Raw genomic sequence first — 19,001 nt, forward strand, 5'->3', positions numbered from 1 at the left:
CCTTTAATCCCAGCACTCGGGGAGGAGAGGTAAGAGATCACTGTGAGTTCGAGGCCACCCTGAGACTCCATTGTGAATTCAAACAGAACATTTAAGTAAGCCTCTTACGTTTGTTTATTGAGCTAGTAAGAGATGCTACATATGATAAAGTTTGAGTGGTGATAAACCTTTTAGATGCACATTAAACTATTTGTGGTAGGATATCATCATAAATATAATTTAGTGTAAAAAAACCCAGCCTGGCAAGGGTCTCAAGTAGCCTGTACAGAGGCAGAGCAGAGCAAGGTGCAAAGCAAAAGTATGCACTTTCAAGCAGCTGAGTCTAAACCCCTTCCACCGGTTTTGTCAGCTTCACTTTTTTCTTTTTTCTACTCATTATGAGCATCAACTACAAAGACCAGGACTTGAGACATAAAAACCTCTCAATAAGTTTTATACTTAGAGTTAATATATTGGTGAGCCAGGTGGAAATAACTTATTTAAGAAATCTTAGCCAGGCATGGTGCTGCAATGCCTATAATCCCACGTAAAGGCAGGAGGATCAGGAGGACAAGAGCATATTTAGCTAGAACAAAATCCTGTCTCAAAAGAGTGAGTAAGAGAGAGAGAGAGAATATGAATATAAATCTTCAACTGAAATGTTCTGTAGCACTCCTAGATGTTTTTAGTGTTTACTTTAAGAGGAAAAACTTCCTAAGCCATATAACCCGTCTACAAAAGCAAACAGTTCAGTGCCATGAACACTAGCTGAATGATTTGAATCAGAAATAGTCCACTGTTTATTTTTAGGGTTCAAGGACTGATACTCCCTTACGTTTTTTTCTTCTAATTTTTAAAATTTATTTGCAAGCAGAGAGAAAGGGGAGAAAAGACATAATGGGTGTGCCAGGGCCTCCAGCTACTGCTAACAAACTCCTGATGCATGCACCACTGTGCATCTGGCTTTACGTGGGTGCTGGGGAATTGAATCCAGGTTGTGAGGCTTTGCAGGCAAGCGACTTAACTGCTGAGCCATCTCTTCAGACCTTCCTTATGCTTTATTTGAGCATGTGTGGAATAATGACTTATAAACATGCCTCCAATTTCTAACATATTATAGTTTCTTAGAAAAAGATAGGGAGCTGGAGAGATGGCTTAGCAGTTATGGCACTTGCCTGCAAAGCCAAAGGACCCAGGTTTAATTCCCCAGGATCCACATAAGCCAGATGTACAAGGTCACACAGCATCTGAAGTTCATCTGCAGTGGCCGGAGTCCCTGGTGTCATTCTCTCTCAAGTACACAAAAACTAAATAAAAAATATTTTTTAAAAATAGGACTTAACAGTATTTGTTTAGTAGACATTAAAGCAACATTGCTTATAATCAGGAATGAAATATAAAAAAGCAAGATGGAATGGATGTATCTAGAATATGAAGTTTTAAACTTGGCTACTTGTATGCAAAGGGTCAGAAAACCAAATGGCTCAGAGTATTTTTCACAGTGCCAGGTGTTCTGATCTCACCTTAATTTGCTCCATAAGGATGGCGTTTGTTGCTTCTGTTTCCCGAAGCAAGCTGTTTAAGTGATCTGCACTTTTTGTGGTGGAACTGAGCTTCTGGGCCAGTTCTTCTTTGGTAAATTCAGCATGCCATAAAGGAGGTTCTGCAAGATGTTGTACTAAGAATTAATTTTCAAAATCAGAGATTACAGATTCCAAATAAAAATAATTTAAATATCTGCAATATTATGCCATTCTTTTTGCTATTCATTTATGTTACATAGAATGTTAAAAGTAATACAAATAAAACAGAATTTTAGTTTGAGTATAGGCCCTATGCACTCCCTCAGGTTTGTGTTTTTGGATATTTTTTAGTTGGGCTATGGGTTTAGCACAGGGCCTTATGTGTACTAGGCCCACTGGTCCTGAATGGTGGTATTGGGAGGTGGTGGAACCTTTAGGAGCTGGGACCTAGTAGACGTTAGGTCACTGGGGGAAGTGCCTTGAAGGGGATATTGGAATCCCTGCTCATCCCTCCCTCTGCTTCCAAGCTGCTATTAGATGCCAAGTGACAATGGACTAAGACTGAGCCCAAACAATCTTCTCTCTATAAGCTAATTTTGTCAAGTATTTTCTTGAGCCATGGAAAAGTGACTAACAATCAGACACAAATGGCCCTTACTCCAGGAGGGCCCTTTAAAACTTTGGAAAAATGAGACCTACCCCTTGAATTATTAACAGTTACATTCATTACAGGTAAGAACAACATATACCAACAATACACTATATTTATTACAAATATAGCACTATCCTTCATATGAAATAAATACAACTGTCAGTTTTCTGGATGGGTGAGAGAATGTTTATCTACTTTCTAACATTACTACAAGACTTCACACCATCTATTTCTGGTTCAAGCCCAGGGTAATGCTAACATTTTATTTATTTATATTTTTGGTTTTTCGAGGTAAGGTCTCACTGTAGCCCAGGCTGACCTGGAATTCACTCTGTATTCTCAGGATGGCCTCAAACTCATGATGATCCTCCTACTTCTGCCTCCCAAGTGTTGAATTAAAGGCATATGTCACCATACCTGGCCTAACATTTTATTTTAAAAGGCATTTTGTTTTCATAATGCGAGACTTTTTATTGGAACAGGTAAAAAAAAAAAAAGCATATACAATTAGAATAGTAATTAAAAAGGGAAGCCTATACAGCAACATACCAAGTTTGGTCTCAGGAGAACTAAGAAGCTGCTCTAAAGACTGGGCGTGTGTGCCCGCAGAAGACACGGACTCCGCATCAGTTGTCTCCATCCCTTCTCCTTCTTCCCGGGTTGCAGTGTGCATGTCTAGAAGGGGAAGGTCTGTGTTTCTCCTTTCTCGAAGGCTCTTCACAGGTTGGTGGGAGGAAGCTGGGCCTAATAAATATTTTTTCAAAGGGGTTAAGTGTGAGACTGTTTAAAATCAATGGATTCAGCTTTAGTTGACAAACTCCAGAAGGTATGCATTAGTTGCTACTGCTGTCAATGAACAGTTGATAGCACAAAATCTGTACTATCTGATTTATTTTCGGTTAATTATGGAAGCAGCTATATTGCTGCTAAATATTGGGGGACATTATAAAGTTTTAGTGTAGCTAGTTTCCTGGTGTAGGTATTTACTGTCTCTTATACTTTCTGATACAATACCCACGCTGGAGTCTCTTGGCAGACAGACTCAATCACTGTCCACACCTTCACCTGTGCTGCCTCCCAGTGCTGCCTGCTCACATCTACAGTGATCCAACACAGGGCCCAGAATTCAGTGCAGGAAACTAATCAATCACTGTCTGTGGATAGGCTTGTTGCTTGTTGATAATGAACACTTGTATAGAACTGTGAAGTTCAAAAGACACTTTCAAATAGATTACTTTATTGACTCCAAGGAGTCTGAAGTTCAGAGAAACTTACTGCCTTTGTGCAGTCTCATAGCTGAATTGTGAACCAGTATTCAATTTCCTTCCTTCCTTCTTTCTTTTTTTGTGTGTGTTTTTTCGAGGTAGGGTCTTCAATGTAGCCTAGGCTGACCTGGAATTTACTCTGTAGTCTCAGGGTAGCCTTGAACTCATGATGATCCACCTACCTCTGCCTCCCAAGTGCTAGGATTAAAGGTGTGTGCCACCACACCTAGCCTAATTTTTTTTTTTTAAGTTTCAAAGTTCAGTTATTTTCTATTCCATGAATCATCTCCCCTATACTTCCTTCCTTTTTTTTTTTTTTTTTTTTTTTAGGTAGGGTCTCGCTCTAGCTCAGGCTGACCTGGAATTTACTATGTAGTCTCATGGTTGCCTCAAATTCTTGGCAATCCTCCTATCTCTGCCTCTCAGTGCTGGGATTAAAGGCATTGTCACTCGCTCACTTTTCCCCCTGTACTTTTAAAGCTAGTGAGCCTCTAGCCACTCTTTCTTTTTTATTTTTAATCTCCCATTACCTTTTCTTTTTCTTTTCAAAAAATTTTTTCTTAACAACTTCCATGATTACTCTAGCTACTCTTTCTGAAGCACTTTCCCGAATTTCTTATTTCTGCCACTGTTGATTCCTACATTACAATCTGCTTTTTTTGTGGCTGATTACTTCCTTTGTTGACTCTTAGCATGTGTTAAATTCTTCTGAAGTTTTTTTTTTTTTCCAGGTAGGGTTTCACTCTATTCACTATGTAGTCTCAGGGTGGCCTCGAACTTATGGCAATCCTCTTACCTCTGCCTCCTGAGTGCTGGGACTAAAGGTGTGTGCTACTATGTCCGGCTAAATTAGTTTTTGACCCTGATAAATGACTCAAATCTGCTAAAGCTCCAGTAGGAACATTTCCCATGGGAAACAAAGCACTATGAACTCTGAACTAAAATACAATCATCATGACGATCGACACTTCCCTATCTCTTCCTGGAAGTGGAACAGAAGATATTGGGTATGGTTAAATTAAAAGTACAACTGGCTAGAATTTCAAAGGGAAGAAGTTGTATTAGCCAAATAATTCCACAAGTTCAGTGATATTTGAGTGTTTTCAAGTCTATTGTTCTAGCATTAATAAAGAATACATTTATTTGATAACATCAAGCACCAAACGGTGAATACTACAACTATGACCCATGTCACGAAAAAGAAATACTTTGCATGGAGAATAACAGGCTCATGGAAATCAGTATTATATGTTATATAATTCAGAAGATTTCAAATGTACCCTCAGTATGCAAATCCATACTTTGAAAAAAAATTGTTTTTTGAGGTAGGGTTTCATTCTAGTCTAGGCTGACCTGGAATTCACTCTGTAGTCTCAGGGTAGCCTTGAACTCACAGCGATCCTTCTACCTCTGCCTCCTGAGTGCTGGGATTAAAGGCATGTGCCACCACATCCAGCTTACTCTGAACTAAAAAAAAAATATTTGAGAGATAGAGAAATAAAATGGGCATGCCAGGGCCTCTAGCCACTGCAAACAAACTCCAGATGCATGCACCACCTTGTGCATCTGGCTTTATATATGGTTACTGGGAATCAAACCTAGGTCCTTTGGCTTTGTAGGCAAGTGCCTTAACTGCTAAGCCATCTCTCCAGCCCATACTCTGAATTTTTGACTTTCTTACACATTTGTGAGCAATGTTCTGAAGTGATACAACTATATGTGGAAACATCAGTAACCACTGCTTCCACAAATACATACGTACTTCTTGTAGTTGGTTCACTCTTCAGCTGGAAGAGCTGAGCTTCCACCTTGGAGAGCTGCTGCTGCAAAGTCTCCATTGTCTTTCTGTGCTCTTCCTGCAAATGCCGCATTTGATCTCGGAAACTGTTGCGGAGGCCTTCGTTCTGGGATGTCAGCTGACACACAGTCTGGGCATGCTCAGACTTCATCATCACATTCTCAGATTGCACTGAACACAACCTGAAGGTGAGAGGGTCTTAGTGCATGTAAGAGTTCTAAACTTTATATACTGAGTCAACCTTTCTCAATTGGGTTCTGTAAGAGGAATCCTGTTATCTACCAAGTGTGTGAAACAACTGCTCTTCTCTGCATCTGTGGTTTACTGGCTGTGTTACAATCCAGACAATCAATCAGTTGTCTTCTAGTTTCAATCTTTTTCTGTGCTCTACAGTTCAGATGAAGAACCTTGGTTGAGAGATTATTCTGTAGTTCCTTCATTAGGAAAATAGGAATATATTTAGAAAACTATTATATTTGAGGAGTGCAGCTCAATTGGTAGAATGCCTGCCTTGCGTGCACAAAGCTCTAGGTTCAAATGCCAGTACCACATAAATTAGGTGTGGTGGTATATGCCTGTACTCAGGAGGTAGAGGCAGGAAGGTAAGAAGTTCAAGGTTATCCTCAGCTATATAGTGAGTCTGAAGCTAGCCTGGGGGATACACGAGACCCTCTCTCAAATTAAAAACAGGGTAAAAAATTGTATTTTTAATTAGTTCATTTATTCAGGTCACCTAATATAGGCATACTATAGAAATGTGACTAATCTTTTTTTTTTTTTTTTCAAGGTAGGGTTCACTCTATCCCAGGCTGACCTGGAATTCACTATGTAGTCTCAGGATGGACTCAAACTCACAGCAATCTTTCTACTTCTGCCTCACAAGTGCTGGGATTAAAGGTGTGTGCCACCATCCCTGGCGATCTATCTTTTTAATATTGTCTTGATTATGAAAAACAGTATTTTTTCATAAACAAAGTCTTAAAGGAAGGAAACTATCTTTTTGTTTGTTTGTTTTTGTTTTTCGAGGTAGGGTCTCACTCTAGCCTAGGCTGACCTGGAATGCACTCTGTATTCTCAGGGTGGCTTCTAACTCACAGTGGCAATCCTCCTACCTCTGCCTCCCGAGTGCTGGGATTAAGGCATACACTACCACGTCTGGCTAAAGCTATCAATTTTTCAATGAATTACTCTGAAACACTTAAACACAAAGACTTGGTTTATTATAGCTGCTTCAGAATTGATGGATTACCTTGTTAAACATACAGACATCTAATTTTCATGCTATAGCTGCCATATCACATAATCTGTGGCAGCAGTCCTGAAATTAGCTATTATTGGCAGTTTTCCAGATGATTTTAACTTACAATTTTAAAGCCACTAACTTTAAAAAATATTTTATTTATTTGAGAGAGAGAAGAATGGAGTATGTGTATGGCTGTGTCAGGGCCTCTTGCTGCTGAAAACTTACTCCAGACACATGTGCTACTTTACATAGACATCGGGGAATTAAACCTGAACTGGAAGGCTTTGCAAGCAAGTGTCTAACTTATTAGCCATCTCTCCAGCCCAAGGAAGCCATTACTTCTAACAGTTTACTTTTAGTTTTGATATTTTGTTTGGTTTTGGCAAAAACAAAACAAGCAAACAAACAAACAAAAAAAAACTAGCACACACCCTTAATACCAGCACCAGGGAGGCAGAGGTAAGAAGATCTCAGTGAGTTCGAAGCCAGCTTGGGACTACATAGTGAATTCCAGGTCATCCTAGGCTAGAGTGAGACCCTACCTTGAAAAACTGAAATTTAAAAAACAAGTAACAAGGGCTGGAGAGATGGTGTAGCGGTTAAGCGCTTGCCTGTGAAGCCTAAGGACCCCAGTTCGAGGCTCAGTTCCCCAGGTCCCACGTTAGCCAGATGCACAAGGGGGCGCACACATCTGGAGTTCGTTTGCAGAGGCTGGAAGCCCTGGCGCGCCCATTCTCTCTCTCTTCCTCTACCTGTCTTTCTCTCTGTGTCTGTCGCTCTTAAATAGATAAATAAAATTAAAAAAAAAAAACAAAAAAAACAAGTAACAAGCCAGAGGAAGGAGGACCTGAAACAAGTGAATTCAGGCAAGTGTTGTAGCACTGAACTATAGCAGCCCTCAGAAAAATGGTGGTGGCTGCTAATGGTGCTTCCTTTATCTTTTTGGTAAATAATGTTTGAATAAAATGCTAACAAAAAACCATATATATATATATATATATATATGTGTGTGTGTGTGTGTGTGTGTGTGTGTGTATGTATGTATGTATGTATGTATATGGACATTCTCTGGACTCAAGTCATCATGCACTTGGCAATTAAAATGCCTTTTCTAAAGCCAGACATGTGATATACATCCCAGCATTCAAGTTTGAGACTAGCCTTGGTTACATTCCAAGTTCTGAGCTACATAGTAAGACCTGCTCCAAAATAAAATAAAAAATTAAATTAATGGAGATGTTTCTTCTAAAACAGTCTTTCTAAAAATCATCTTTCTCTCTTCTGCTCCTAAATCCTGTTGTCTTTTAAAAAATATTATCTATTTATTTATATGGAGAGAGAGCGGGCGAGCGAGTGAGCGAGCGAGCGGGAGCGAGAAGACAGACAGGCCCACAGAGAGAATGGGAAACCAGGGCTTTTAGCCACTGCAAATGAGCTCTAGATGCATGTGCTACTTTGAGCACCTGGCTTCACATGGATACTAGCGAATGGAACTCAGGTTATTAGGTTTTGTAAGCAATCACCTTAACCACTGAGTCACATTTCCAGACCCTAAATATTGTTTTAAACTTAGTATGATAAGCCAGACATGGTGATGCACACCTTTAATCCCAGCACTTGAGAGGCAGAGGTAGGAGGATCACTGTGAGTTTGAGGCCACCCTGAGACTACATAGTGAATTCCAGGTCAGCCTGGACTAGAGTGAAATCCTACCTTGAAAAACCAAATAAAATAAATAAAATAAGCTTAGTATGAGGTGTATAGGTACAGTAGATAGAAAAATACCTTGGTAAGTTACATTCTAGTTAAGAATGTTCATTTAGTCCTGGAATCAGGTGTTATACTAGCAGATGTGGAGTGAGTAAAGGGCAGCTTTCTCTGCTCTCCACTGGCTTCTGTACTGTTTAAATTTTTGAAAGAATGCTTGTGGATAACTCAAGGAAATGCTTTGTTTTTAGGTAGGGTCTACTCTAGCCTCAGCTGACCAGGAATTCACTGTGTAGTCCCAGGCTGGCCTCAAACTCACAGCAATCCTCCTAATTCCCACGTGCTGGGATTAAAGGTGTGTGCCATCATGTTTGGTCCTGTAACATTTCAGAGCTAAGGTGAGGCTTTTAGCATTCAGGTAGTATCAACGACACTTCTGAGTTTATTTACAAGCTAGATGTTTGAACCCTTTATTAGGGACTAGAGATGTTTATATGATAGAATGCACTGTTGTGTTCTAGTTGTTACTAGTGTTTATATTAGTTGAGCCCTCTACTTACTGCAAATTATTAATTGTTTGACCTAATTAGCACATTCCTTTAGGGTCTTATAGAGAAATCGTGACTATTACAACACTTCAAAAAGTAAAGACCTATACAAAGAAAAGACCTTTCTACTAGGGTATAGACAGAAATGCCACTAGTTTTTAGTGCTTCTTTGGGTACAAAGAAAAGACCTTTGTACTATGGTATAGACAGAAATACCACTAGTTTTTCATGCTTTTTTTGGGTGAAAGAATTCATACAGGGTAGCCCTGGTTGGCTTGGACACCACTATGTAGACCATGCAGGTTCAGATCCTTATGCTCTGCCCTCTGAGTACTGAATTACAGGTATTCACTACAGTGCTCAATCTTAGATTTTTGGTATATCCGAGGAAGGGTGGAAGGCTTCTAAAGTTATCTGAAAATACTGTGTGTGAACTGTTTCAGAACTTAGAAGACTGGTACATAGCACTGAGCAAGCAGTATTTACTGTAAAGTGAATTACTTTAGAGGGACTGATTTTTGTGCTCGCAAAATAATTTATAACATTTCAAGGTTAAAGAATAAGTGCTTAAAATTTCTGATATAAGTATCAAATAAGTACTACTATTTAGAAGCTAATTTTATTGAATATTCTGGTGAGGAATAATATGAAAATGATAGGCTATTCCTCAAACTATTGGTCTACATGACTGACATGCAAATTACACTGTTAAGAAAAACTTTAGGCCAAGAAACCGAAGAATTTCCACTCTTCTATTTAGTGCAAGATTGGCTATAGAAGTACTTGAGAATGTAAACATCCTAATACCCTTTCAAGAAGATGTTCAACAACTCTTCAATTTCCTAAGGTATCACCCAATTTCCTTACTATTGAAGTTTTATCTTCCATTATGATCTACTCATTCTGTCAACATTTCTAATGTCTAAAGTATTGTAATGATTAACAAGATATGACATGTTGAACACAGTTACAAAATTAAATTGAATATTTTTTCAGTTAGTAACTACTTGAATGTTTCCCCTTAAAGATAATAAAGAATGCTTATAATTTGGCACCTGGGTTGTAAAGTAGGTTTAAAATGTTTTTAATTGTTTTTTTAAATACATAAATACATTTTTTTCTTTTTTCTTTCTTTTATTCCCTCACCCCTGCTTCAACCGTTACCCAGGGGGCCCTCCTCAGTTGGGTTATGGTATTCACTAAAGACCTGAGTGAGTACCTAAATAGAAAAATTCTTTTTGAGGTAGGGTCTCACTCTAGCCCAGGGTGAGCTGAAATTCCCTACATAGTCTCAGAATGGTCTTGAACTCACAGTAATCTTCCTACCTTTGCCTCCCAAGTGCTGGGATTAAAGGCATATAGCACCTTGCCTAGCTTGAAATTGTTTTATTTTCTTTCTTTATTTAATTAGTTTTCTGGTTTTTTGAGGTATAGTCTCACTCTAGTCCAGGCTGACCTGGAATTCACTATGTGGTCTCAGGGTAGCCTTGAACTCATAGCAATCCCCGTCTCCTGAGTGCTGGGATTAAAGGCATGCACCGCCACACCCAGCTAAATTACTTTATTTTTAGAGAAACTTCCTGGTTATGAAAGCTAGAGGAGAGGCAGAAGATTGGATGAGCATATAAACATTAATTGTTCTAAGAAATGCTAAAGATAAAACTAGTCCAAAGGGGAAGCTTTGATGAAGGCAAAGCTACTAGGCCTTCAGAAATGCCTAGTTTTTATTTTCCAATTTGTTTTGATCCCCAGGAGCAACACACAAGTATCCAGGTTACTTGCCTGGTACAAACAGAACCAGAGCTACTGCATCCTTACTTTTCCCGCAGTTCTGCCTCTTTGGTCACGGTTTCTTGCAACATCCGGTTATGCCTCTCCAGAAGAGTGTCATGTTCAGATTGCAGGGTCTGGAGTTCAGATACACTGATCTGTAAGCTATTTTGACTATCTTGTAATTTGATTTTCAGTTGGTCAATCAACATTTCCAGATGTTCCCTAAAATAGAAATTATCATTGTAAAGTCTTTTTGAAAGAGGTGAACCTCATTTTGTGGCTTCTAATACACTTGATGTTTCAATGTCATACTCACTCATGCTCTCATGAAGGAGTCTAAACAAAACACATCATAAGAATTAAGGGGGCTGGACAGATGCTAAATGGTAAAGGTGCTTCCTTAGAAAGCCTAAAAACCTTAGTTTGATTCTCCAGTACTCACGTAAAGCCACATGCACGAAATGGTGCATGTGTCTGGAGTTTGTTTGCAGTGTTGCACCCATAGTTTTTCTCTCTCTTTCTAAAGTAAATGAATAAAAACTTTTAAAAAGTGAGTTAGCCAGGCATGGTGGTACATGCCTTTAATCCTAGCACTCAGGAGGCAGAGGTAGGATTGCTGTGAGTTCGAGACCACTCTGAGACTACATAGTGAATTCTAGGTCAGCCTGAACTAGAGTGAGACTCTATCTTGAAAAACAAAAAACAAACAACAACAACAACCAAACGTGAATTGAAGGACTTGGGTTGAAAAGATGGCTCTGTGATCAAAGGCATCTGCTTATAAAGCCTAATAGCCTGGATTCGATTCCCCAGTACCCACATAAAGCCAGATGCACAAAATAGAGCTTGTGCTTGGAGTTCATTTAGAGCATTAGGAAGCCATGGCATATCCATTCTCTCTCTTGCTCAAATAAATAAATAAATAAGAATTAAGGGACGGAATTAAAAATAATTTGAAAAGGGGCTGGAGAGATGGCTTAGAGGTTAAGGCACTTGCCTGCAAAGCCTAAGGACCCAGGTTCAATTCTCTAGAACCCACATAAAGCCAGATACACAAGGTGGCACATGTGTCTGGAGTTCATTTGCAGTGGCTAGAGGCCCTGGCATACCCATTCTCAATCTCTCAGCCTCTCTTTCTCTCAAATAAAACCAAAAGTAACAGAATTAGAAACATAAGAATACAACAGTGCAGGAATATCAGTCTTGTATAGAACTGTAACAACTAGATTAAAAAATTAGAATACTGAAAGTTCTATTATAAAATCACAACATACTCACCATAATATATCTTTTCTATCTCTTGTTCCAGTTTTGAGTAATTTACAAAATGGATCTGGATGTGAATTTTAAACCAGCATTAAGTACTATCCAAAACAAATGGTGATGGTCATAAATACCAAATGCAGTTTTAATGCCTAAATTGTTACTATGACCAGGTCCTATTACAATAAGACTGAACTTTTAGTCTACATCTCAGTCTACATTCTGACTTCACAGTACCCTCTGACCCACTTTTTTTTTTTTTTTTTTTTGAGGTAGGGTCTCGCTCTAGTCCAGGCTGATCTAGAATTCACTATGTAGTCTCAGGCTGTCTTCAAACTCACAACAATCCTCCTACCTTGACCTCCTAAGTACTGGGATTAAAGGTGTGAGCCACTATGCCAGGCCCTATACTTCACTTTAACATCCTTCAACATAGTAACCTTCATAGTGCAGTCTCTCAGTCACTATCCAGAAATACAGTGAAGCCAAGAAACTGTTTACTGGTAATACTCCTCAGATTCCACAGACAAAAGCAATCAAAATGGGCTTTTTTAACCTACTTGGTAAAGAACCTGTGCTGGGTGGGGAAAACACTGTTTCTTTTATTTCAACTTTACCTTTCTTGTTTAGCTCCCTCAGTTTCCATCTGAGACACAGATTTATTTTTCTGCTGTTTTAGAACATTATGAACTCGAACTTTGTAGCTCTCAAATTCAGAGGTGACAGCAGCTTGTTCTGCCTATAACATTTAAAAGAAAAATTTTCCATGGTAATATGATCCTACCTTGTCCTTAAAATGTTAACAAACTGAAGTGAAAATGAAGAAAATAGCTGACACTCATTGTAGCTCTGATGAAATTCACTAAAACTGGGCATGGAGGCTCACACCTATCATCCCAGCACTTGGGGAAGCTGAAGCAAGAGGACTGCCACAATTTCAAGGCCAACCTCAGCTACAAAATGAGATCTTGCCTTGATCTCAACCAACCCAAATGAATAAATTAAAACAATAACAACCAACTCACCTGCCACTTCTGATGGCCTTACACTTTTTTTTTTTTTGGTTTTTTGAGGTAGGGTTTTGCTCTAGCCCAGGCTGACCTGGAATTCACTATGCAGTCTCAGGGTGGCCTCGAACTCACAGTGATCCTCCTACCTCTGCCTCCCAAGTGCTGGTATTAAAGGTGTGTGCCACCACGCTTGGCCCTTACACTTTTTTAAGCTGTTACAATTTTCTCTGACAATATATGTTTTCACCATAGTATACTATGTTATTATTCATAAATTCTATGCCAATGTTTTTTTCTGGAACTTTACAAAGATTTTCACTTATAATACCCTCTTTTTACAAATACAAGAAAATTTTTTCAAAGACATTAATTTACTTGAACTTCACTTATAAAACATAGTAAAGTTAAAGGTCAACTTAAAATTCTAGATGCTCTCCCTTCCTGAAGTGATCTATACACTCCCACACCCCTTCCGCTAAGATCACTTAGGAAAAGAGTTGTACCTCTAACAAAATGACTGTGATAGCTGTTATGTATGCTGAGGATCAGGACACAGGTACACAGGTAATAGAATGTTGTAATTATTTCATTCTCAGGTAAAAACAAACAAACAAACAAACAACAACAACAACAAAAAAAAAACCCACAATAGTGCTTTTCTTATAAAAAAAAAGTTCCAGCCAGGTGTGGTAGTGCATGCCTTTTATCCCAGCACTCAGGAGGCGGAGGAAGGAGAATCACCATAAATTCAAGGCCAGCATAAAACTATACATAGGGAAATCCAGTCAGCCTCCTGGGCTAGAGTGAGACTCTACCTCAAAAATAAAAATAAAAATAAAAATACACACACACACACACACACACACATATGAAAGAACAAATAAGCCATACCATTTTCATACATACAAATCGTTAAAAAAAAAGAGGAGGGAGGAAGCAGAAATGGAAATGTGCTCTTGTTTCTTTTCAGAAAAATTATTATCTAATGGCTATATGATGGTAAATGAGCATGCTGTTGGGCTTAGAGCAGATGAGCTGAGCGAGGTGTTCACCTAGCACGTGCCCAGAACTGCAGAACACTGCTGAAGGGCAGAAGGTAGCCCTGGAACAGTGTTTGCTAGCTAGAAACAAAATCCTGTGTGGTTGACGATTTCAGTCCTGAAGAACACACCTTGGCAGCACGATTCTCCTCCTGCAGTGCAGCCACCCTCTGCTGGTACGCACTCAGTGTGCGCTGGTGCTGCTCTGCAGAGGTCTTCAGGTGCTCGTGGATCTTGTGTTTCTCAGACGTGATTTCAGCCAGCTGGATCTAGGACAAAACCTTTAAGTTTAGCTTTTGAAATATGATCTTCATTGGTTAAAAAGATTTTCCGTATACCACAAACTTCAAGATGTGAGACATTAAGTATTTATAAGCGTAAAAGTAAGAAGTGGGTTAATTTCAGGTATTATCATCATCAAAAAAGGTCAAGAAAATATGAGTAGAACATTTTCTCACAATAATGTTAGCTCACAAAATCAATCCTAGACTATATATTTAATGTTTAACTAAGAACTTAAAGATAGTATACATAGAAATATAACAAACATAAAACCACTCCATAAACTGTTTCTTGTTGCTGTAATTTCATTTAGAGGATGCAGATGAGGTTTGGGACCACGTTTATTTTATTTTGCACTGTTGTTGTATAATGCTTGAACTAAGTTATACAGTACATTTCATTGTTTCTACTTCCTCAAACAGCTAAGAATCTTTCTTAACATCATTAGAGGGTAACTCCTTATTGGATCATTAGAAAAATTCCTAGTTGGCTTATTTCTACGTGGAAAAAACTTTAAAAAAAAAAATCTTAAAAGGTACAAGAAACCTTACTTTGTAGACTTCCACTTGCTGTTGGTTTGCCTCCAGCTCACCCTTTAAAGATGCTTGAAGGATTAAATGATCATTTTCCTACAGAATGAGAATCTTGGTTAAACTAAAAATTGAGGTTATTTATGCTATTAATAAATACAAAAATATGCAACTGAGAAATGAACATACTGCTTGCTTTGAATCTGCCAGTTCCTTTTTGGTTTTCACAAGTAGCTGTTTGATTTTGGAGTTGTTTTCTTCATAATGTTGCACTGAAGCCTGCAGTGAAGCTAGATCAAAAAGTGATCAAACAGAGAGGAAACAATGTTTGAGTGAACAGAATACATGAAACTGAAGCCTCTTTGTTATATTTACTTATCTCTATAAGAAACTTATTTTAGTACTTTGTTACAGGATTTTCAAATGTATTTGACAGGAATTGCAATGAACTCCACTGTCCCAATCACGTACCATGAACAATCACAACCCAGCCAGTCTTTCTATACCCAGACCAGGAGACAGCAAAGTACAGCCCACAGGCTCATTCATTCACATATGGTCTTCGGTTGTATAGCTCATAAAGATTAAGATATTTACTACTTGGCCCTTTATAGACCAAATATGCATACCCTTGACCTATACCTCACCTACTCTAAACCTTTACTGGATTATTATAAAGCAAATCCATCCATCTGTAAATATTTCAAGCACACATTTTTAGCTTCTGAGCTATCTCCCTAGCCCCATCTATAGATATTTCAGCATGTAATATATATATTCAGTATATAAAATATTCAGTGTATAATACAAAGCAGTACTTTTGAAAAGTACATAAAAAAGCTGAGTGTAGGCAGAAGAGGGGATAGAAAGAATGCAAGAGCTAAAGGTGGAAAGATATTCTGAGAGTCATTGTCGTCCCATAGGAACCCACTGGTGTATTCATGACCCTACTGATACCCCCCACTGAGGAATGAGGGTGGAGGAGAGGTGACATAAGAGGATAACCTGATGGGAATATAACCAATTTGCAGTATATTCATATATTAAAGTTCCCAGTAAAAATTAAAAATAATAATACATGAAAAAGAATCTGGGTATAGTAGTACACATCTGTAATCCCAGCACTTTGGAGGTGGAGGCAGGAGGATTATGAGTTATTGGTCAGCCAAGGCTACATGAAGTCTTGTCTCAAAAAAAGGTACCTTCAAAGAGGCATGGTGTATTTGCAATTGTACCACACAGGAAGCTGATACCTGGTCATTTGCTTTTGTGCTAGCGACTCACTTGTAACAATTTTTGGAGGGATTGCTAGTGAAACAGAGATCAACAAGGAATAAATTAAAATATAACAAAGGTGGGTTGGAGGGATGGCTTAGTGGTTAAGTGGTTTGCCTGCAAAGCCAAAGGACCCAGGCTCGATTCCCCAGGGCCCACATAAGTCAGATGCACAAGGTGGCACATGCATCTGGAGTTTATTAGCCCAGCAGAGGCCCTGGCAGCCCATTTCTTTATGTTTCTCTCTCTCTCTCTCTCTGCTTGCAAATAAATTAATTAAATTTCTTTTTGAGAGAAAGAGAATGGGCACACCAGAGCCTTTCAGCCACTGTGAATGAACTCCAGACATGTGCACCCCTTTGCAGGTATGCGTGACATTGCACACTTGTATCAATGTTGCATCTGGCTATTAGTGGGATCTGATCTTAGGCTTCACAGGCAAGCATCTTAACCACTAAGCCATCTCTCCAGCCCTAAAAATACATTTTAAGCCGGGCATGGTGGCACATGCCTTTAATTCCAGCACTCAGGAGGCAGAGGTAGGAGGTTCACCATGAGTTCATGGCCACCTTGAGACTCTACATAGTGAATTCCAGCTCAACCTGAGCTAGAGTGAAACCCTACCTCAAAAAAAAACCAAACAAGCCAAGTATGGTGGAGCACGCCTTTAATCCCAGCACTTGGGAGGCAGAGGTAGGAGGATTGCCATGAGTTCAAGGCCACCCTGAGACTACATAGTGAATTCCAGGTCAGCCTAGGCCAGAGTGAGACCCTACCTCGATAAACCAAACCAAACTAAACAAACAAACCCCCCAAAACAAAAAACTACTGCCACCACCACAAACAAAATACAACCCCCCCCAAATATATATATATATATGTTTTATTTAACTGCAAGAAGAGAGAGAATGGGCATACCAGGGCCTCTTGCCACTGCTAATGAACTCTAGATGCATGTGCCACTTTGGCATTTGGCTTTTATGTGGGTATTGGGAAACTGAACCCAGGTCATCAGATGTTGCAAGCAACCACCTTTCAACACTGAGCAATCTCCCTAGTCCCTAAAAAGTATTTTATAAAGTACAAACTACATAAGAGTAAAATGCTCCAAGAGTTATAGTAAGATGTTCCTGAGACCAAGGAACATAGTGAAATTAGGGATAACATTTTACAAGATGATATAAGCCAATGTTAAATGTTACAAAAGAATATGAAACACTATATGTGGAGTCACATATCTAAAGGTTATATATAATCCTGCATGGGACAAATGAGGTCTCATAGAATAAGAAACATTTAGAAATAGGGTGCCAAAAGGTGAGCATGGAGTATGTAAAAGTGGAGGCATGAAAAGAAGATACAGAAATATACACCTATGGTAAAAACTCTATCTTGAGAAAATGATTAGCATTCTAACTGCGAGAAAGTAAGGAGAAAGCCACCCACATTTTTGTGGGAGGAGGCATGGAGCAGTGTTCTAAGGCTTCCTTTTCTACCACAACTCCTTAGTCAGCCTTCCAGTGCTTTTGCTGACATGAGGTTGCCAGATTTTCAACTTTTAGTTACTCTGACACACCAGACAGTAATCTTCCCCCATCTTTAAAAATGGGGCAGGAGAGATGGCTTAGCAGTTAAGGTGCTTGCCTGCAAAACCTAAAGACCCATGTTTGACTCTCCAGATCCTACATAAGCCAGACACACAAGGTGATGCAAGCCCAAGGTCGTAGATGCCCACTAGGTGGCACATGCATCTGGACTTTGATCACAGTGGCTGAGGCTCTGTAGCACCAATTCTCTCTCTCTCTCTCTCTCTCTCTCACACACGCATACACACACACACACACACACACACACACACACACACTGATGCACACACTTAAAAAAAGGCAGGTCTACTGGGCTTGCCTCAAAAAACAAAAATAGAGGGAATTAACATGGGAATTTTTTTTTATAATCATGGAAAATGCTAATAAAAATTTAAAAAAATAAGTAAATAAAAACAACAACAACAACAACAAAAGGATCAACTACTTCATTCTAGTAGTGAGGGAGGTCTTTCATTAACTGGATAAAAAATATTTTTCGAGTTAAACTTTACCTCTCCTTAACAAGTCTTTTGTTCCAACTAGTAAGACTGCTAAAACTATTTCTTTTAGTTCTTATTTGTACTATGGTTATACAAAGGATTGTCCTTTGACAGTTTCTATCTAAACTTTATCTGCAAGTGTTCCAACTTTAATTGTTACAATCTGTGAATTCTTTCTCTGAACTCAGTACTTACTGTTAACACCACTCATTTCTGCACTAGTTTATCCCTGAATGTAAGACCTTCTTGAATATGTACCTCTTTTTAATTGTTTCAAGATATGTACACTATCTTTTAGTGGTATGACTATCAAAAACATATAAATTCACAAGAACAAATGCCTGCATTACACCTCTGCTATTAAATTTGTATTTAGAGCTTAATCAGAACAAAAAGCATATACATGGACTTTTAAATAAACACTTTATTTAACTTTTATTTAAACACTGTGTGTGGGGGGGCAAGTGTGGAGGTCAGGAGACAACTTTCAGGTCAGTGCTTGCCTGTCCACCTCATTTGAGGTAGGGTTTCCCACCCTGGATTATTATGTTCTTCCTTGTTTTGCTCTCCACAAGCTTCTGGGAAGTTTTCTAGACTCTACCTCCTATTTTGCTGGCAGCATCAAGCATGTTATGACTTCTAGCTTTTTGGCTTTGTATGTGGGGCTGTGGATTGAACTCAGGTACTCTAGACTGGACAGCAAGTACATTCTTTACAAAGTTATCTCCTCAGCCCCCATCCCCCTTTTTTTGAGAGATAATCTCATGTAAACTAGTCTGGCCTTGAACTCACTATGTAGGCAAAAATGACCCTGAATATCAGATTCTCCTGGCTTGCCTCCCCAGTGCTAGTATTACAGATGTGTACCACCACAAAGCTTACGCAGTGCTGGGAATCAAACCCAGCTTTGCACAGGCTAGACAAGCACTCCACCAACTACAGTCCTAATTACTCAAATAATCTAAACTTCATCTCCAAATTGTGTGACACTAGAACTCTGTACATTTGGACTTCAGTATTTTGTTCC

The 19,001-nt window shown here is 39.0% G+C and overlaps 1 protein-coding gene across 1 annotated transcript in view; it reads right to left on the reverse strand.

Moving 5' to 3' along the window:
• Gcc2 (GRIP and coiled-coil domain containing 2) overlaps positions 1 to 19,001 on the reverse strand; it is a 49,515-nt gene that overhangs the window by 4,780 nt on the left and 25,734 nt on the right. Inside the window, exons 14-21 of the mRNA XM_045147408.1 lie at positions 14,803 to 14,903; positions 14,635 to 14,712; positions 13,933 to 14,070; positions 12,369 to 12,490; positions 10,534 to 10,710; positions 5,182 to 5,399; positions 2,704 to 2,898; positions 1,503 to 1,642 (exon numbers count right to left, since the gene is read on the reverse strand). Of these exons, the coding sequence (XP_045003343.1) occupies positions 1,503 to 1,642; positions 2,704 to 2,898; positions 5,182 to 5,399; positions 10,534 to 10,710; positions 12,369 to 12,490; positions 13,933 to 14,070; positions 14,635 to 14,712; positions 14,803 to 14,903 (1,169 nt within the window). The remainder of the gene's footprint in view (positions 1 to 1,502; positions 1,643 to 2,703; positions 2,899 to 5,181; positions 5,400 to 10,533; positions 10,711 to 12,368; positions 12,491 to 13,932; positions 14,071 to 14,634; positions 14,713 to 14,802; positions 14,904 to 19,001) is intronic.

Source organism: Jaculus jaculus, chromosome 4 (assembly GCF_020740685.1).
Source record: "Jaculus jaculus isolate mJacJac1 chromosome 4, mJacJac1.mat.Y.cur, whole genome shotgun sequence".
NCBI classification, from domain to species: Eukaryota; Metazoa; Chordata; class Mammalia; order Rodentia; family Dipodidae; genus Jaculus; species Jaculus jaculus.